The 22180-nt window shown below is 47.7% G+C and overlaps 1 protein-coding gene across 2 annotated transcripts in view; it reads left to right on the top strand.

The window, feature by feature from the left end:
• The first annotated feature begins 660 nt into the window (after positions 1 to 660).
• CRIP3 (cysteine rich protein 3) overlaps positions 661 to 22180 on the top strand; it is a 1016009-nt gene continuing 994489 nt past the window's right edge. The window contains exon 1 of one of the 2 annotated variants that reach the window (XM_069608868.1): positions 661 to 840. In XM_069608868.1, coding sequence (XP_069464969.1) covers positions 795 to 840 — 46 coding nt within the window. In that variant the 5' untranslated portion in view covers positions 661 to 794. The remainder of the gene's footprint in view (positions 841 to 22180) is intronic. The other variant, XM_069608869.1, reaches the window with a different exon arrangement.

Below are 22180 nucleotides of genomic sequence, written 5' to 3' on the forward strand. Positions count from 1 at the left end.
CCTGCAGGGCATGACCTGTCCTCCATGATGGATTGGGGAGCTCCCTTATATTGACATTGAACTCTATTTAGTTCTGTCCTTTACAGCTTTTTTGTTTGTAAAAGTTTTTTTCTTTGCTGCTGTGGTTTCAGAGTAAAGATTGTAATGCATAATAATAGCCTCCTTGTCTTTAATAGAATCTAAACCCCCATTTCAATGGTTTCAAAGCCAGAGAAACAAATGATGAATTGGGTTCCATGAAAAACAGTAAAACACAAGACTAAACGCATTTCAACGTTTTTATAGCGTTTTTACAACTGTTGAACATGAGTTACATTTTTAGGATGTATATTAACTTGATGCAAAACTTTTACTGTCTTAAACCTACTCTGAACTTGTATAACGTCGCATTTTGTAACCAATTTGGTAAAATATGTTTACTTCAACTCGTTTGACCTGTTGACCCTTATTATATGTGCTGCCGCTCACTCCGCGCACTTGCTTTATATGAGTTCATGCCCCCGCCCCCCAGCAATAATATTGATTTCTTGAGGCGCCAATGGTAAGGTACTATGCGAGACTACACCAGAGGACTGCGGGGATCCAAACACCGGCCCGGCCAATCAAGAGCGGCGGTTGGCCAGGGGCAGGCGCGCGGGGCGGGGTGCGCGCGGCGGATGCTGCTGCGTGAAGTTTACCTCAGAGGGTGAGCTGCTGCTCCTGGTTCGCTCGCTCTCGCGCTCCTCCAGGTGTGTGTGTGTGTGGGCTGCGCGAACGCGCGCCAGGCGTAACGGTTTTTCCTCGCGCCGCCTAGGATGACCTCACCGACGTGCCCCCGCTGCTCGACCCCCGTCTACTTCGGTGAGTGACCCGGGGACGGAGGAGCACCTTCTACTCGCTCTCCCCACACGAGAGTTCCATCAGTTCCACGCCCAGCCCCCCACCCCGCCCCTCACCACCCACGCGAGGGGCGCTTACCTTCACCTCGCAGCTTCTCTGCCCACCAATGGAGCCTAAAGTCATTTAAAAAGGTGTCGCAAGTAAATGCCCATTGGAAGGTTTCACAAAAGCTTGACCTGTGTGTTGATTATCTCCCCTTATTGATTGTGGCTCCACGTCTTCAAAAGAGACCACTTCACGAGGAGAGAAGCCTGTCTTTTTAGAACATCTTTTTTTATAGATATCTGATTTTGAGCCTTTTTCAGTTTTGGCCGCTTTCTACGTAATGAAAATTCTGTATACTCCAAAACATTTTTGATATAAGATTTTAGGTGGAACACAGTGCTCATTAATTATTGTTGCTTCTAATTTCATTGATCGGGTAATGGAATTAATAACTACGGAGAATGTATCTTAAATGTTATCTTTTAATATTGTGTGTGTATATATGTTTGTTTTCTGCATGGTTTCTATAAACTATAACGCAATAAAATAACCTGTGAAATTGCAGACTTGGGTGCCTAGGTAACGTATGTCGGGTGCCACACGGTACAGCCTTAAATGCCCATTTACAGTAAGAAATCCTGTCATATTCCCAGGTGCCGCCTTGATTAGTTGAGTTTTCTAATTAAAATGTTATCTTTTAGCAAAAAAAGTCTTTATTTTGCACTAATATAATGTCGCCATCATTATCAAAGATATAAAATGAGCAATAACCCAGCATTTTAGTGTACCTCTGAAGTAGTTGGTGAGTGTCTGTGAAAAGGCCAGCCGCATGAATGGATAAATAAATGGGTATGATTTTGTTTTAAAAAAAGCTCTCTGAAAATAGTATTAAGTGAAAGGCTTGGTGTCACAAATACGGTTTGCTTGCCCCATAATTTGCTGTGCAAAAAAGTCATAAATCAAAAAGTTCACAATGTTAAAGGAAATGTATAGCAGCAGACCAAGTGCATCGTTTGGCAGATGCTCCAGGACATTGCGGCATGAAATGGCAAATTTTGAAGCACAAACCTTTATTGCTGCACTTTTTATATTGACTGGAGGGTGTAAGATTGGCACATTGAAGGAAAGAGGCAATGTGCAAGTCTACAAGAGAGCCAGGGTGTCATTATGTGTACCTTGTGTTTCAATTTAATGGGAAGAGTCCCAGATATCTCTAGCTTGGCAGAACATTTTTTTTTTTTGGATATGTTTTTGGTTTAATGTGCCTTAATATTGTTGACAGTATTGATCATTATCCAATGTAATGCTGAAAATATTTCCCTTCTACACTCTCCAAACACCCACCCATCTATCTCACAACACGTCTCCCCATCACTTGCATTCCCGAACCGCTCACGTTGTCATAAACTTACTCTTGTGCTCTGTCACACTGCCAAGTAACAATTTACATTCCTCAGTCCCTGCACAGTCCAAATCATACTCCCAAATTACAACTTGTGCCCCCCCATTTCCTCCGCAGTATAACGTCCTTCATTCTTTCATGCCACTTCTGCATTGTTCATCCTTTCTCCTATTCTATCACACTCTTCCCTCATCCTTTCTAGCAATCTGTAGCTCAATGTCTCCGGCCAAATGCTCCCTCACTGCTTTTTGGCCCTCTGCTCCCTCCACTTTCTGTACCTCCCGCTCCCTCTCTGATTTCTGGTATGCTGCTCCCTCTCTTAATGTCTGGCCCAATGCCCCACTGCTTCTCTTTGCTCTCTTGTCCACCGCTTCCCCTCCCCACCCCCGCTGCTCTTGCCTACCACTCCATTTCGCACCCACCCCCCTCCCTCTCATTTTGCATCAATTTGTTTATTAAATAAAATATAGATTTTGGCCTAGATCCTCTAAAAATAGAGCAGGGGGATATGCTATTTTTAGATTACCCATTTTTGGAAATCAGCAGGTCACCTTTAGCCACTATCAACGGGCTCTACCACCTTGTTCCTCTCTGAATGGGCCGATTTCTGCTACTCTCTCTTCACAACCACCTCTAAACTCCTTCTCATCTGCGATTTCGACATCCATCTGGACTTATTACTGCATCCACTCTCTTCTGTGACCTTTCTTCTCCCGCTGGTTCACGAACATCCGTCGGATGAAACAAGTGTCAGCTGTTGCCTTCGCATCCCACTCCCCCTTATCGCAGACTGTACCTCTGACTCTGCTCTCAGCAACCTCCATCTGGCCATTACTAACATTCTGGACATTCTTGCCCCAGTCATGAGGATCCGCCTGAAACCTGCCTCTAAGCGTAACACCTGGGATGAACTCTGAACTTGCAGTTCTGAAACGCAAGTGCATAGCTGCTGAACGGCAGTGGCAGCCCTCTGGCTCACCCTCTGAAAAACTGGCCTGTCGCCTGCTCCAAAGACGACTTTCCATCCGCGCCAAGAGAAGGGCCCACATCCATGCGCGCATCTCAGAGTTCATCCATGTTGTTGGATGCACCATTTTTATTTTTTTAAATGTGTAGGGAACTAGCCAACCCTTCTGCAGTCTCCTCCTCTCGCCTCACCCCCGCCCTTTGCAACGCCTTGTCCACACACTTTACTACAAAAAGTCAGGACCTCCTGAGCACCCTTGCATCCCTTGCCCCCTCCTTTACCCCATTGCCTCCTATGGCCTCCCACCCTCCTTCTTCCTTTCTCTCCTCCTCCTTCCCTATTACACCTGATGAGGTCACCAGAGTTGTCCGCTTCATGAAGGTCTCCTCCAACAGTTTTCCTCCAGAACCATTAATGACAATATTGGCTCTCTTGCCCTGCACTTGCTGATTTCTGCAACCGCTCTTTTGCCACTGGGTTGTTCCTTCCCCCCCCCCCATCCCTCAAGCACACCCTTGAGCGCCCCCTCCTGAAAAAAACCTTCAGCAGATCCCACTTTTCCAGCCAACTACCACCCTATATATTGCCCCCTTCCGCGGGAATCTCCTGGAGAAGCTGGCCTCCCCCCAACTTACCTCACACACTGAACTTGGTGGTTGCCTCCACAACCATCAATCTGGATTGCGAGCATTCAGAGGCACGGAAACTTCTCTTCTGAACACTCAAGAACTGCTTGCATCTCTGGACTCCAGCTGTCCTCGTTCTACTTGCTCTCTCCTCTGCTTTTGACACGGTCAACCACTCCATCCTCATAGAAAGGCTCCATGATGGCTCCATGATACCCTGGGTATCTCGGAGTGGGTACTGGACCGGCTATCCTCCTTCCTCAGTGACAGTCCGTCCCAGGTTATTCTGGGCACTTTCTCCACCTCCAGTGCCCCCCAGGGCTCCAACCTCTCTCTGTGGCCCTTTAACACTTAACTTGCTCCACTGGCACACCTAATTTCCCCCTTCTCCCCTAACTTCCAGTGTTGTTCAGATGACGCACAGCTTTTCTTCAAAATTCCCTCTGACCCTCTCCTTGCTGCTTCCACCATTCCGACTGCCTGCCTATCTGCCATCCAGTCCTGGTGCACTTCAAACGATCTCTGCCTCCATGCCAGCAAGACTGAGATCCTTCCTATTGGGATTACTGCTCCCTCTTTCTTCCCCTCACTCTGGCCATCTTCTATGGGCTCTCTCCCATCTCCTTCATCCGAAGCTAGAAACCTTGGAGTCATTGATGAGTTGAGGCAGAACATCGGAGACATGAGTCAAATGGAGGAAGGTTTATTCAGCGATCGCGCAGCTGCCTCCTCTGCCAGCCGTAACCGCTCTCTAACAGCCCCCTTCCCGTGTTCCAAAACCACATGTGTTCTGGAACACACATTGGTAGAACATAACACATCTTCCCCATTACAAAGAAACAACATTTGAAAATAAAACCAATGCAAATAGTATAGATGACCAGCTAATGAAAAAACGGCAGTAAACCAAATGACACAATGATTAAACACAAACAAAATCCTTATACTTGGTGGGAAACATTTGAACTCTCCCACTCATATGCCCCCCATCTGGCACTGACCTCCCCTCATCCGCACTTCTCACTACACCGCCATCCTCACTGACCACCACTCCATCATCGCAGTCCTTTGGGGGAATCGACCCATCCTCGCATAAAGCCAACCTACCCTTCGACCACACTTCACCTTCATCAACCACCACCACCACACTGTCCCTCGTTGCTGCGTACGTTTTGGCTCCAAGAATTTGCTCTCTAAGCACTTGTGACTATACCTGGGGTTCTTAATCAAAACCCAATCCCTATCAGCCACTCGTGCTCCTCAACCTTGAGAAGTTCTCATCGAACACCCGCGTATACTGACACTGTGCCTCTTCCACCATTCTCACCACTTCTTGGACTACACTCGTGCTGCACGCCAACCCCATCCATCCCAGACACAATTTTGTCCCCGGCTGGCGTTCCTTCAACAAAACAAAAGGAAACACTTTTGTAACTGAGTGGAGTGTAATGCAATAACTCCAAACCATGTGTTTCAAAACTGCACTCCACTACAACCCCAACCTCATAGCCAGCTGAACGCCACACTTAAATCTATTGGCACGTTGCACCAGCCTGTTTGCCCTGGGGTTGTACAAGGCTGTGCACGTGTGCTTGATCCCAAACTGCAGCAAGAATTTCTTCATTTTTTTTCTGAACAGAACCATAAACCATTATCAGTTACTATTTCCGTGGGAAACCCCTCACGAAAGAAAATCTCCCTCAAAATGCCACTAGCTACTCCGTTGTTGCTTCTTTCTCCCTTCCACTCTATCCACTTCATGTGATAATCCACTTAAACGAAAATGAATTTGAAACCTGCACCACCCAGCCCTTGAATAGGTCCCATAATGTCCACTGCAACCTTTTGACAAGGCTCCTTAGGCACTTGCACAGGCCGAAGCAGTGTTTAGTGCACCACTCTGTCACTTGCCAGACAGCTCCCACAATCCAACATCTGCACCAAATGTCTGATTTTTTTTTAAACTATGAACTGTTGGCCCCACAGGAATAATTTGAAATGCATAGTGGCCCAAAATACTGCCAAAGCTTCTCTCTCTACAACGTAATACATTTTTTTTTCTGCGCCCCTCAATGGCCTAGACGCAAATGCCATCACATGCTCCTCCTTCCCAGTGTCCTGTTGCGATAACGATGCTGCCAGACCCAGTAAGCTGGCGTCCACAGTCAACACTCTTTGTCCACTCACAAATCCCCCTAAAGAAGGTGCATTAGAGATCCCTCTCTTAATCTTCAAGGATTCCATACATTCCTCTGACTACACAAAGGTAACACCCTTTTTCAGCAATGTTCTCAACGGAGTAGAGATGGGGGCAAAGTTATTAACAAACTTGTGATAAAGCTCTGCCATGCCCATAAACTATCTCCACTGATCCTTATCCTGCGCTGCCACGGCCTTATTTATTGCTTCTACCAAACAGTGCTTGGGAGCTATTCCTTGAGCCGAAATCCTGTGCCCAAGATAATCTTTACTGCACTGTTAAATCAGCCTCACTCAACCTCTTGAGCACACTCCTCAACACCTTGCTCGATACAATCAGCAAAAATGAGGCTGTCATCCTGAAAAACAATAACACCCTCCAAAACACGTCGCAAGACAGCCGGAGCTGAAGCCAATCAAAAAGATGTTCTAAGGTACTTGAATGCAGAAACGTTTTGACACTTGTGACAACGGCACCTGGTGGTAAGCAGCATACAGATCCAACTTGGTTCATCCAACACAGCCAGGACCTCTGAAATGACGGCAAGGAATGTCTCTCCACCAAAATGTTATTGTTCAGGTCTCTCAAATCAACACATAAGCGCATCTTCCCATTGATCTTTGCCACTAGGACCACCAGGACAGCCAATATGTCCCATGCACACGTTCTGTCACTCCTCTTTGCAAGAGTCTGTCATGACCCCTACCCCTGGCCCTCACTTGCAAGTCAGCCTTCCAGTTGTGGCCAGGTCAAAGGCCTTAAAACCTCATCCAAGACTCTCTTGGAGTCGGTCCTGGCGCCAGGCTCATACACCATCAAGAAGACCAACATTAGAATGGGATTATTTAACTTGGGAGGGGGGGGCGTTCAGCCAACATGGAGGCACACCCATGGCTCAGTTACAAGGAACTGAGCTATGCGGTCTAGTCTTTTGGGTGTGGCAGGCCTGGGACTATTTTACCTGGACTACTTTACCTGAGAATATTTAAACCGCACCCAAACAGCAGAACATGCTTCGCGTTGGGCAGCGTAACGCTCAGTGTCCAGTTATTTGATGCCAGCTTACCTGAAACCAAGGACCGGCAGAGAGAGAAGGACACTACGAAACTTACCTGGAACAGTATCCTGTCTTCAATCCATCGCCGACTTCATTTCCACTCACCTGAAGGTACAAACTCCATCATCCGGCACCGCATGCTGGAATACCATAACCTGGAAAGAAAGACAGCATTAGTAAGCGTTTACTCGTGTTTCTTCCCGAACGAAGAAAGCCACACACTTCTTACCTGGGTAGTCATCTCCTGGTCAGTATCGCTGGAACATTACGGCGCTCGGCGAGGAACATCGCGAACTGCAAGGAGAGAAAAGACACAGGTTAGCAATACAAAAGGCGAAACAGCGCAGCGCATCGCACATTACTCACCGGACAGCATCGCGCACATCGCGCGCTTTCGCCTACCAGCCCATGCTCATCTTCAAACACCAAAATACCTTCCCATACCTAAAAGGAAAGAAGCAAGGCATTATTATTCGAACTAAGAGGGACATAAGAACTGCATATAAAGACTGTAAAGCAGCAAACCTACGGAGTCGCAGCAGGCCTGGATTCCCACAGGCGGGCTTGCACCAGTGAAGTAACTTGTCACTGCTCGCCCCCCACATCTACGCACCCCTTCCACGAGGAGCAGGACGGAGAATCCATCTTTTACAATATTAAGGGAAGGAGAAGGCCCAAGGGGGAGGAAGGAGTTGAGGCCAAGGTAGGTGGGAAAACATCTGGTATTGAATTCAGCTCTCCTATATTGCAGACCCATCTTTAACCAGAGGCCCTTACCAAGGGACTGGCAGAGGGTTCGAGAGTGCAAATCATCCAACCAGGGCTGGGTGGCGTATCCGTGGAGACAAGGTGAGCGTAACAGTTCCCCATGTAGCTGCTCGTTCGTGTGGTGAGGAACAAGCTGCACCTTATGCACCACTGGTTGTGCGCTTCTCTTCATTTTGATAGTGTTCAAAGTCCTTTTAGCTTCCCTAGACTTTCCGTGAACACCATAGGAAATTCCAAGGCTCGTCTTTTGTCCACTTCTGCAATCACCACTGGAACAGGAGCACTTGCTTGAATTCGAACCCCGAGGTTCCTCTGTTCCTCCCATCCCAGTAAGGATGATCCTTTCTTTGCCACCAGGATAGCCGCAGTACATTCCCTGCCCTTGTAGCCAATGACTCCCTCAATCTCTGTCTCATCATAGCCGCATGGCTGGATGTGGGGTGGTACCAAATCTTTCCCTTGACCACATTCCTGTGAATGTATACTTGGAAATAATAGTCCAAGGGGAAGCACTGTCCACCTTCATTGAGAGGTCTGAAACATCAATGTGGAACGTGTCCACAGAGCCTCCCATGCCTCCTGACACCACTGAGATTTCAAATATATGGCGAGGTTTACTCTCAGTGCTTTGAGTCCTCGGTGCACTTTCTTGCTCACAATGGGGTTGTCTGTACCCCACAGCATTGACAGTGTTCTCCTTACACATGCGTGCAAAGTGACGCTTGCACTTACATCTGATGCACTCTGCATTCCTTGCTGGACAAAACACGCTGGCTGCTCCATGTCTTGGATTCCCACATCTGATTCATTTGGTTTCTCTTCTCACCAGTGTTTGTTCTCCGACTCACTGCACATACTTCCTGACTGTGCTTTTCTATTTTCATCTCCTTCATGTACTGAGTTGTTTGCTCGATGCTCCTGGTGAGTTCATGCTGATGCTCATCATTGGCGACGGGGAGCTGACCGCACAGGGGGGGCGCAATAGAGCACAGAGGCCCCGCTGCACAGCAACATCCAGATCCAGGTGAGGGTAGTGGTCTCCTCCCCCTCCCCCCAAACCCCACCTTCACCCACCTCTGTGCCGTTACCCGCAAGAGGGCCAAGCCTAGGAGGCAAACAAAAAAGGAAAAATAAAAAGTAAAGGACCCTACATGCGAGATGGCACACTCGCGAGCCTCTGTCCCTCACCAAGGGCATTGTTTAAGTGTTGTCAAGGCAACACCAATAAAAAGTGTGGCACTCATGATTCCAAGAGCATGTTAAAGTGACAGTGCCATTATGGGAAGCTCACCTTTCTGAGGACAAAAACATTTAAAGATACCGTGTCTATGGAAAGCAAATAGTGTGATTCCCATCATCGTCGCCAATGGGAGTTGAGGGAGAACACCGGAGACATGAGTTAAAGGGAGGTACGGTTATTTAGCGAGAGTGCAGAGAGCAGCTCTCGGAGGTTACAGCCTCGGCCAGCTGTAACCGCTCTCTCCCAACGGCCCCCTTTCCGTGTTCCAGAACCACGTGTTCTGGAGCACACATTGGTAGAACATACCAGTAACTTCGACTCCTCTCCACCTTGCCTCCCATTCAGGAACTTGCCAAGAAGTCCCACTTTAACTCTTCCTTCTCAAAGGAATTCTCCCTTTTCTCAATTTCCCTCGGAAGCTCAATGTCTTCAGAGCACTGGTTCTCTCTAGGCTAGACTATTGCAATAGCCTTTTCCTGAATCTACCCTCTTCCTCTCCACGATCCCTCCACCTAATCAAGAATAGGGCAGCAAGACTTATCTTGGCCTCAAACCCAGCGGACGCATCCCTCCTGCCCAAAAACCTCCCCACTGGCTCCTGTTTGCTGCAAGAATCAAATTAAAATCCCTCTTCATCATCCATAAGGCTCTTTGGCCGCGGACCATGCTATCTACAACTTGGTATTACTAAATACTCTCTCCCCCACCCCTCCCCCTAGATCTTTACGTTCCTCTGGTACCAACTGTGTGTGTCAAGCGCTTCGCTAAACAGAGGGCTGGTGGCCAATCTCTTTCCTCAGCTCGCTACCTCTCATGGAACAGCTCCCCCCCCCCCTTCCTCTCCTTCTTGAGCCGGACCGCCTCAAATTCCGGAAGCTCCTCAAGACTTTCCTTTTCACCTCCTCTGCTAATCCCACAGTTTCTGAGATTGGTGACGAGGGCCTTTGTGTCCTTCTGGGCCCTGGCCTCCCACACTCAATCACTTTCCGCCTACACCCGTTCCCAGCCCTTGTCTTTGCACCCACTGGCCAATGCCACTGTAGGCCTGCACTTACTATTTATTGGCAGCTGACCTTTCCCTAGCACTTCATCCACTGGGCACTTGTATCTGCTCACTAACTAGCACGGGCACTCCTAGTACTTACTCCGACTCCCACTCCCTCTTCCTCCTCCTCTCTCTGGACTTGCACTTCTGAATGCTCACACGGCCCTGTAGGTCCGTCTTTATCCTTCAGTGTTTTAATTGTTTTTCAATCCCATGCTCCCTCCCTGTTGCCCTGTGGGTGCTTTGAAACACAATTTACTTGCTGTATAAGCACCTTAGACACATTCTCAAAGGTGACCTGCACATTTCAACGGGGCTGAGCTGTAGCCCAAATGATGTACTGGTCAGTTGCCTTGAATAAGTTTGTGTTGGAAGCGGTCTCGACAGGCTCCCACCGCATTTCTCCATGACGAGTCTTTAAGGGGCCTGCCACTGTAAAATCCGACCCCAAAAAATGCATTTCTATCCAATTTGAGGAACCGAAATGCAAGTGAGACAACAGCGGTTAATATGAACCGTATCGGGCTGCGCTCTTTGTTGGAGCAATTGATGAGATGTGCTTGCACATTTAATTTCTTGCTTCAAAGTTTTGATGATCCTGCCCTGGGTCTAAAACATTAGTGTTTGCAAAAATTGACGTTTTTGGGGGTGTTTTTGCAAAAAACTAAGGTTTTTGAGCTTTTTTTTTTTCAGAAAAACGGACGTTTTCACAGCATTTTGCGGGATCGCAAAATCACTATAAGCTGCAGGGTCTGGTTTGGTGTTGCTGCAGGCAGGGTAATTGTCAACTTCAGGTGAACAAGATGGCTGTTGCCGGTCTTTAATGCTATATCGAGAACAGGTGATAAATGTCACTTTCGGGGAGGGCAGAGCCGGTAACAGGCCTACTTGGCTCGGTCTTGCAGCATTCCAGCTCTGCAGACCACCATTGCAGTATTTATCGCTATTGGTGCTCTGTCGCCATCTGGGGTGTTGATACGTTTTGATATTAAGGGAACCTGAATTTGCACATTTCATGCTTTCCTTAAAAAGAAATCGCATACGTCTGCGATTGGAAATAGCTATTTCCAGGACCTAGAGGTGCCCAGGTGAGTGGGCAGGGGGATTGGATGGGGGGGTCTCTGGTGGGGTAGGGGTCAAGGTGAGGCAATCCAGTAGCAACCCGGCCTGGGGCATTGCTTTCAAGCACAAGGTGATGGCTGGGCAGAGGCGCAGCATGCCAGAATGAAATGCAGAGGCTGCTTGTACATGCTGCTTGCTTTCCCGGCCTCGATCGGCCAGCTCTCTCCTGCAGGTGCTAATCAGAGCAGCTGGCGCTGGAGAATAACTACAGTGTATGGTATTGCAATAGGTATTTAGATGTACAGACTGGCTGCAACTATTGATCACTAAAAATCTAGTTAGATTTGTGTATTACTAATGTAAGAGACTAAGCAGAGTGGATGCCATAGCATGCAGAGACAAGGGCAAACTAGGTGGAATATTGTAGCTTGCAGACATTGGGGTAGCTGGTATAAAGCAACAGGGAGATCGGATAGAATGTCAATGAGTCTGGGATCAGCTCCTGGGTTGAGCACCAGCTGCACAGATATATACAGTTGAAAGGTCACGGAAGTAGGTTTTCCATCCATCAAAAACGTCTGGTCAAGTGACATGTACATTTTCAATGGTGTTCCCTCGTCAATATGATCCACCTTCCCATACAAGATGAAATATAGTTGGTGCGATGCGATTTTAATTACACTAAACGTTACTGAAAAACATGGAGACAATTTAGTGTTTTATAGTAGAAATGCTGTAATTGGGCATTATGTATCCTAATTTTGTAGGAATGGATTTGCAGGACTGTTTAAAAAAATAAAATAAACATACAGTTAATACATACTGGTTTTGCCAACCAGAATATAGTTGGATTAAATAAAGTATCGTCCCGATTTACTTCTGGTTTGCAGTTCTTTGAAAGGAAACTTTGCTTCTTAAGAGTAGAGATGATTATAGCTGCACTCCTCTACATTATTCCCTTTGAACCTGAAGTGCGTAGAGAAGAGAGAGTAGGGAGAGATCTGAGGGCAAGAATAGAATGCAGGGTGAGCTTTGTTTTCATTGAACATGGTAATTTAAAATGCCAGCTGTGCTGCACAAGTGTCAATTTGAATTGGCAAACCTGCAGAATTACATAGAAAATTGCTATGCAACGCTGCTTACTTTATGCCTTGCATCTCAATGTAGTCGTATTCCAGGAGCCTTTTTATGTCCCCATGTGGAGCCTTGCATTCTAACATACAGCCGGGAATAGCTTCATATTCTCAGGTACAGCCTTAAATTTCAATGTACGGCCGCCATAGGTATTCCTATGCCAGGATCATCTTCATATTCCCAGGCACACCCTTGTATGTAGTTGTACAGCCATTAAATACTGCGAACATCTTCATGTGCCCAGGTATAGCTATACAATCATGTGCTTACATTCCAATGTACAACCATCCTATACTGGAGAGCAGATCCCTTTTTATGTACCCAGCTATAGTGTTACATTCTAATGTACAGTCATTGTGGACCAAGAGCACCTTCATATGCCCCTGGGCCACTATTGTATGAAACGCCTCAACCCTAGCTAGGTTCAACCTCAGATGGCGAGACTTGCAGAGATGTACTTGGGCTTAACCCTCATACCCCGCACGCCCCTTATGGTTCCTCATATATTATGCCAGTTTCAATATTGTCCACATGAAATTGGCATGCCAGTTTTTTCTTTGCAAGGCTATGTGCAGCACAGGCAGTAATGCAAACTTCCCTCCTACTCTAAGAACAGGCAAAGCACAGACCGCAGCAGAGGTACAGTATATGCAGCAGCAGTAGAATACTACCTTTTGCTTACAGTATCGGTGAAGCATCGGTAGCAACAATGCAAGCTTTGCCCAAATGTGCTTCAGCATAAGTAGCAACTGTGCACATTTCCTTTCAAAGAATATCCTCAGGAGTAAGAGTGTGCGCTTCCTTCGTGCGTTGGGTGCAGAACAAGCTTCAGGTGCCCAGCACAAACTGCAACAATGCACATTTCCTAACCACAGAAGGGGTAACGCGCCCTCGTCTGTAGCAGTTGCATCAGTTGAAGTCTCTCTTTTTGCAATATATGGCAGAAGTGCAACCTTTACTATAAAAGTATGGCAGTTCATGCTTCGCTTCCACAAAACTGGTATGCCATGCTCCACAGTGCTAGCTTTGTTTTTGTTTTCCTTCCTTTTTTTATTGATTTAGTTGAGTTACAACTTTTGAACATTTATCACCTAGATGTATAGTTTCAATTATTATAAGAATAGAGAGAAACGTGACAATCTTTTAAGATTCAGAACCAAAAAGTGCTCACATGTTCACAAATATGAAGATTAAAAATATAGTTTTTAAAATCCATATCAACAGTAAAAAATACATTACATAATATTCCAATAATTTAATTTTTCAGTCTCATTGTTTCGCACATTGATAAAATATGAGCTTACAATATTACGCATGTTCTTTTAACTATGCATCTAGATCGAGTTCTAAAGGTTTCAGAAAAGATCATTACAGTTGGTTGTGTGTTACAAGCTCGTTAAAACCTAGTGCATCGTATTTCACACATTTACCAAAATGATATTAATCCTCTATGTACTCGAGTTCTAAAGACTTCAGGAACCACATTGCAGCTATAGTTACTGAATTACAGTCCCCATTAAAAATGCCATCCCATAATACCTCATGTGTAATGGTTAAATGTTTCCAAAAATAAGCGTTCTAAATAAAATCTCCTTTGGAGCAATGCAGTACAGTCTCAAGTTCTTTAGGATTTTTACAAAAGCTACACCTTCTTGGGGATTTTGGAATTTTTGTTCTTCGTCCTATGACCTCACGAGTAGGCCATAAATTAAGCCTGAAACTGGTAACGTAGTTCTCATTTTGGGATCCGGAAATTGTATTTACTATCGCTCAGGATTGTTCATACCCTTGACACGAAATGTACTATTTTTAAAATCCACATGTTGCATGCATGTTGACGGGTTACAATCCAGTCATACAGCCATAGCTTTCATTTTGGCTCGATCTGGATTTGTTATTTCTAGTGATATACCTGTAGCTACCATAATAGTAGTTATATGGTTCTTCCTTCCACAGAGTCCGTTTTTTAACTATTGTTTTAAAATAGACAGATTAATATCCATAACCAGGATCTTTCATTATTATCAGGGACACCTTTCTTATATAGGCTAGCATTTTTTCCAAGAACATATTACGCTTAGGGATTGCAGGCCCAATTCATGTCGAATTAAGGTTTTTACTTGGGTTTACCTGGTGGAAGGCAGAGGACCCTTTTCCAGAAAAGTCCCACTAACGTAGTCCAGTATTGCATATCTTTAAAAGCTCTAGTTTCTGCACCATACATTGCAGGAACTGTTTTTTGTCTGTAAAACGTTCTAATCGGTTCCAGCGATTAAATGTATGACCATCACTTGAGCTGTGGCAGTCTGCACTTTTCTAATTCGCTCAAGCTTATAAGGCAGATCAGATGGGTGGTCATTTGTATTGAGGCCTAAATAGCAGTGTTCTTTTGTAATATCTATCGGACTCTTGTTTATAAACCAATAATTTGTTTTTGCATTTCTTTTGGGTTTGCCACAAATCAAAATGTTTGTTTTACTCAGATTTTGTTTTTAGCACATAATTCCAAAGCTATGTAAATTTTGTAAATCCTAAATTATTGAATGATTTGCTTGGAAAATAGGGGAGATGTGCGTGAAATTGCACGCAAGCACCAGTTTTTGTATCCATGGAACACAATGCTCGGGGCTTACAAGGGACTTGTGAGCAATTGCGCGCCGGTCCAACACTTCACTGCGACACCATGAACGACTTGCACGAGACTCGTAGCGCAGGGGTGTTGGTTTCTGCGCAGTCACCTGAAAAGGGGGCGGAACATGGTGGAATAAGCAACAAGCGAAAATATGGGCGTAACGAGAGATGTACCAAGTAAAATCTTTGCGTGCTAAAAACCTGTATACATCGAGGCTCGCCGTAAAATACATGCAAATCCTGAAACACGTACGCCACACTATATATAGCTGGTGGGTGCGTCAACGTGCACAAAAATAAATGCATAAAAAGGCCACGCGATCAACAAATACAGCTACGATGAATGTACCATTTGTTGCAGCAGTGACCGTGGGACACAGCATGAGGAGGAGGATGGCCAGGACCCAGATTTTTCTACCTACGACCAGCCTTTTTGGGATGCCTGATGACCAGGTCTATGGCAGGTATGTTTCCACCTCATATCATATTAGACCAGGACAGGTATTGGGAGGTTGACCTTACATCACCCACCTTGTGCTCCCAAGCACTGAGCCCCTTGGGAAAGGTGCTCAATATCCTGCATTTTTTTTTGGCCACTGGGTCGTTTCAGCAGACAACTGCCATAGTTGGGGGCATTTCACAGCCCATGCAGTCACGGTGCCTACACCAGGTATTGGCAATTATGACTGCACGCCCCTCAGTCCGCAGGCACATCTACATGCCCAGAACACCTGCAGAAAGGCAGGCTGTGGTCCACGATTTTTATGGGGTGGCGCACTTCCCTAGAGTACTTTGTGCCATCGATTGCACCCATGTGGCTCTACATCCACCTAGGGCGACAGAGGACATATATCGCAATCGCAAGTGTTCCATCAACATGCAGGTTCTATGTGATGCAAAGGGTATCATTACTTCTGTATATGCAAACTGTCCAGGGTCCGATATGATAGTTTCATAATCAGAAGGTCACCCCTACACTGGGCACTGGAAGCTGGGAGGCATGGCAACACATGGCTCATTGGTAAGTACAAATGCCCATGCCCATGCATGTCACACACACCAATGACAATCCTCTTCGCCTCTACAGGGGACAGCGCCTACCCTCTGAGAACTTACATGATGATGCCAATACGGAACCCTGCCACACCACCCCAGGTAAGATACAACACTGCCCATATTGCAACTTGGGTAATAGTTTAGCGCACATTGAGAGTGCTCAAGTCACGTTTCCGCTCCCTTGACCACTCTGGTGGTGTGTTGCTATATGAACCACCACTAGTGTGCACGATCATTGTGGCAGCACGTGTCCTGCACAATGTTGCAACACAGCGTGGCGTACTGGTGGATATGGTGGTGCCCCCGCAACCACAGGCATGACTCTTGCGCATGGCAAGCCAAAGGTGAGGCTGCCCGTACCTAGCTTGTGGCTACATATTTCACCTTAAATCCAACCCCTGTGGAGTGCTCACAGCCCTGGCACATTCCAGGTGCCATTCAATGATGACAAAGGGCCAATCATCTGTGCCCACCAAACCACCCTGAGAATGTGTCCTTGGAACTGCTACATTGTGTGCATCCCTTAGAACTAAAACTAATTTCATTTTGTGTTTCCAAAAGAAACGCATAGATGAGGGACTATGCCACTGCCACCATGCCAAGCTAGACATCCAATTGCCTGTGTGTCACAAACTGTCCAATACTTTTTTCAAAAATCCTTTGCATTTATAAAGCGCACAACCGGCCTTGGCCATTGCAGCGCTGTTACAGAAGGCTTACTTAGTTACATAAGTGCTTGTGAAAACATACATGTTGCCTAGCCCCATGTTGCAGGGTGGCAGCAGCATTCAAATGCAGAAAGTCATTTTAGGCGGCCGTGGCTAGGAGGCGAGGGAGGACAACTGGGGGTGAGGAGTGGGTGTCACACGCAATATCACAGGCGACCGGGGGGGGCACACATCACAGGGACCATGGGAGGGGGGTGGGGTTCACACACAGCCATCACGGGGGGGGCATGAGGGGTGAGGGGCACACACACAGCCATCATAGGGGATTCAAGGGGGTGGTGGTGGGGGGCGCACACAGCCATCACGGGGGGTGGGGCCACACACATCACAGGCGACCATGGGGGGGGTGAACACAGCCATCACTGGGGCAAGGGGGGTTAGGGGCACACACACAGCCATCATAAGGGGTGAGTGTTAGGCAGAATCCTGGACAGCTCCCTTAGGGAGCACTACACAAGATTAGGACTACAGGTGAGAGCAATAAATCCCCTTTGGTATCAGTCTGTACCACAAAGATTTAGTTGGTAGCTGTGGCTGAGCAGTCAGACTTATTTCAAGAGGGAGATGAGCAGTATTCAGGGTTTACACAATAGGCCCATAGTACTATGGCACAAGGAAACACTGACCAAAGCTTTGTATTAAAAAGTAGTTGTATATTTATTTTATTCACTTCTAGTAAAACAAAGTCATCAAGCAAGTTAAATTAAGTCAAAGTAAAAATATACACACACCCACGTTGAATTGTAGACCGAGTGAAAACTGAGCAAAATGGCACAGTGAACACACAAGGGGTGCTCTAGCAACTTCTCACGAGGGAGGGAAAACGCAAGTTATTCAGAAATACCTTCTTACACCCTAGAAACACTTCCCATCAGTTTGCGAACCAGTTTAAGCAAAACTTCATCAGTATAGGCAATACTTGAATGTAAACTGAGCAAAATGGCATTTCACAAGTTTTAAAAAGGGGAAGGAAAGGGTAGTTATAAGAAATGGGTGCACCACAGCTTTCTAGATGAAAATCAATTTAAGGAAGGCAGGTTTAACAAATGTACCTAGAGTCAGTAGGCCTGTGCCAAAGTTAGTTTGTACAGGGCAAGGGCCCAGGAGCAAAATGTTCTCATAGCTGCAGTCAAGTCTTTGATAAACGGGTTGGAAAAGGTGGATGCAGAAGTTGGAAAGACAATGTTAAGAGAGAGGGGCGGCTAACCCAACAGGTAGGTAAATGATTTAAAACACCTTTAGTGCTACCGCGAACAAAGGGCTGCCTTGGCGGAACAATGTACCTTAAAATGAAGAAGTGGCTCCTGCGCTGGTGGTTGTTCCTGCAGTTCGGGTGATTCAGCAGAGGAAGAAAGGCTCTCGTCGTGGAGGAAGGTTCGAGTTACTGCACAACCCAGGGATGAAACCAGCTGCTGTGCTGCCCGACGAATAAAAGGTACGCTCCTTTAAATCGCGGTCCGGGTGGACTGGTGCCTGGCTATCCGGCCTCCGAGTACAGGGTACGGGATATTCGAACAGCGCAGGTCGGGAAGGCAATTGGCAAACTGGTTGGCCCCACAAGCTCAAGGGAAGAAGGTTCTTGCAGGTGAAGATCTTCTCTCGTCGTGTGGAGAAAAGTGGTGAGACGCTGCAGCAGGGCTTCACTGGTGGTTCAGTCTTTGCAGTTGTCTTTGGCTTCTCTCCTCTTCGGCTGCTTAGTTCCAGTGGCAACGTCTTGCTCTTCCAGTCCTCAGGACCCTGCTTTTATGCAAAAAATCCCCATTCATACAGCCTAGCTGTCACTCACACAGTGGAGTGGTCATCTTGGCGGGAGACCCTCCAGCCTATCGGGATAGAGTGCGACATGGGTTGCTGAGGCAACCCTGTCCAGGGGTCCTACTCCCCCCTCCTACACAATGGACCCACCCCAGACTCAGTGGCGCCGAAAGGAGGGCTTCTCGGCAGAAGCCCGCCAAAAGGACGAACAAAGGATCCCCCACCTGGGTTAGGAGTTTGGCAAAAGACACGAGAAAGAAGTTATATCAAAGTTCTGGCAATAAAAATCTACCGAGTAAAGTTAATATTAAAATACACCGGCGGTATGTTAGAGGCTGTCAGAAAAAGTGGTAGCCTCGAACAATGGGAAAATCCCATCGGGAAATATTTGCGGTAGAATATTTACGGTAGTAACCACTGCCACCAGCCAGAAACTTTTGAGAGAGGGACAGTACGGTACCCTCTCGAAAATTAACATAAGGGAAAAACTATTAACCCTTTCCAGTACCTCATAGTAAGATGGGGTGTACTGGTTTTGTTCAGAGATTGACTAGTAAAGTCAATTGGGACTTTACATGCCCTGGGAGATGATAGTCAGTCCCAGGGTATGGCGTCTGTTTGGGGTCGCTACGACATCCCTGTGTTACTGCACGGAGGGTGCTGTGTAACACATGTGAATAAAGATGGTTCCTATGGGGTTGAGAAAATCCCATAGGCATTAAAGACAAAAATAGCCTAGAACACACATAGCAAAAATGCCTAAGAGTGGGAAAAAGAGGCTCACTCTTAGCAGGTAAAAAGAAAAAACCCTTCAAATCCAGCAAAGCTGCTGGGGAACTCTATAGGTAAGCGAAATTAGCCATAGAATGAGAATTCTCCCTAACGGTGAGGGGCGCGCGCACACAGCCATCATGAGAGCAAGGGGGGTGAGGGGCACACAGCCATCACAGAGGGCAAGGGGGGGCGAGGAGCACACACACAGCCATCACGAGGGTGCAAGGGGATGGGGGGCACGCACACAGCCATCATGGGGGCAAGAGGGGTGAGGGGCGCACACACAACCATCACAGGGGGGTGGGGGCCACACACATCACAGGTGACCATTGGGGGGGTGACGGCCACACACTCAAAGCCATCACGGGGGGGCAACGAGGGCGGTGGGGTGGCACACAACATCACAGGCGACAATAGGGGGTGGGGTGCATACACATGACAGGTGAACATGTTGGGGAGGCATACACAGCCATCACAGGGGGCAAAGGGGGAGGGGCACCCACACAGCCATCAGAGGGGACCGGGGGGGGTGAGGGGCACCCACACAGCCATCACAGGGAAAGGGGGGGTGAGGGGCACACACACGCAGCCACCTTAGGGGGCAAGGAGGTGAGGGGCACACACACAGCCATCATAGGAGGTGAGGGGCACACACAGCCATCATGGGGGTAAGGGAGGTTGGGGCCGCACACACAGCCATCATAGGGGGTAAGGGGGTCAGGGCATACACACAGCCATCACAGAGGACAAGGGAGGTGAGGGGCACAGACACAGCCATCATGGGTGACAAGGGGGGGTGAAAGGGGCGCGCATGCGCGCACACACAGCCATCATGAGGGGGGCGAGGGGCACACACAGTGTTCCGTTCCCATGCAAACACCACTGAAGTGTCAGCAAATGCCATGCACTCACCTGTCAGTGGAACTCAATGCGCACCATCAGGAGGCACTCTACCTACATGGAATGAAATGCAGAGTAACAGCACAAAATACATGCACATACATGATCACAGTTGACACCAGAAAGGAAATCTGCATACAACACAGGATGAATGGCCATTGACAAGTGCAGATATATATATGAGACCAACCCCACCCCACCCCGTCCGTTGCCTGGTTTACCGATGTACAATGACATGCTGCACAGTCAGTGCGCCCATTGAGGTATCCACATAGGTAGCTTACACAGTGACATGAGCGCCAATCAAATTACCACAACACCATGTGAGCATGTGAAGGACATATAAGAGAACCGACACATGCAGCAAAGATGACCAACAGTGAAGCATGCACATGCAAGACAGTGCAAATGCTTAACAAATAACTGTCTGTTGTAAATCCCACATGACCCTCACAAGTAAGTGTTTGCTAATTTGTTAAAGTAACGACATTGTCTGGTGGAGGGCATGAGGAGTGTGGACTTGGAATGGTGCAGGATGTCTCAGCCGGGACAGCAGTCACCGCCACATCAGATTACTGGGACAACATGGGCGAACATATTAAAATATAATTGACACACGTGCCATGGAAAAACAAAGCTATGATTACCTGCACATGCCACCCCATGCAAAGTTCACTAGGCATGCCTGCACGTACACTACTGCACGTTTATAGTCCCTGAGGAGTTAATGGCACACCTCAAGGGCAATCAATGCAAAAAATAACAAAGACAACAACCAGGAAAGGCAAAACTAAAAATGACATGCCAACATTTGATCGGGGGGGGCGGGGGGTTTAGTGGAGGAAAAAAGAGAGAACATTTTTCCATCTTGGACCAGGGGGGAGGGGCAGGGTGCACGTCAACACCCACATGTGTGGAAGTTGAAAAAAACATTCTCACCATGGGTACATGGCCTGCACGGCTATCATGGATTGGGAGGGCTATCGCCACCTTCCTGTGTAGAATGGGAAAGTGGAGGTTGACCACGTATGGCCCTGGCCGGGTCCTCCATGGCAGGGGCCAGGCAGGACCCGGATGAATGCATCCGGAACATGAAGCCTCGGAGGTCTGCATGCAACAACTCGGGGGATGCACAGAGTTCCTCTGAGATGGTATGAGTCAACAGTTCCATCTGCTGTTGGCACTGTGTACTGCGGACTGCCTCTCGCACTTCCATTGAAGTTCTGAGGGCCAGTAACTCTTGCCTCAGGGCTATCCTGTGGGCCCAACCCTCTGCAAGCAGGGATGCCTGCAGAGACCTCCGTTCGGCCCGTCGGCTCCTGTTGCTGACCTCCATGTGCAGCCTGTGTGAGCGGCATGTGAACCGCAATACCTGCAGCTGGTACTTTACCTGTTTTTGTCATGAGAACATGGAATTGGCCACCCTATCCATGCCCTGAGCCAACATCACACCGGAAGCACCCTGTTGCTGCACAATACGCAACATTGACTGCTCCCACACTGTCTCCCCAGCCACATGTTCACCACAGGCGTGCCCCACCCCTGCCGGACCAAAGGGAGAATGGCCCTTGATGTGAAGCCGCTACTGCATCCCTTCCTTGGTCATCCGTCCCAGGACTGGTAGCCGATAGAGTGGAGCGTGGTCTTGCAGCCATAGCCACCGCAGACGGATGTGGCAACACTTGACTGGCCCTGTGAGGGGACGTTACCCCCTGCATATACACGGGCTACATCAGCACCCTCACCTGATGCACTCCGCTCCGACAGCGTAGGGGAATTGACGTCTGGTTTACCACCAGAGCCACTGGTATCATTGGAGGTGGACTCCTACTGAGTCATGCCCTAGATGGACTGCAGCACCAGTGGATTCTGATGGGTGCCACAACACGTCCTCCACCGGTGCTCTGTTGGGGCTCAGCCTCCCGTTCCTCCTCTACCTCTTCCCCCGAATCTGGTGGCTCATCACCTGCA

Source organism: Ambystoma mexicanum, chromosome 4q (assembly GCF_040938575.1).
Source record: "Ambystoma mexicanum isolate Mex_15411 chromosome 4q, UKY_AmexF1_1, whole genome shotgun sequence".
NCBI classification, from domain to species: Eukaryota; Metazoa; Chordata; class Amphibia; order Caudata; family Ambystomatidae; genus Ambystoma; species Ambystoma mexicanum.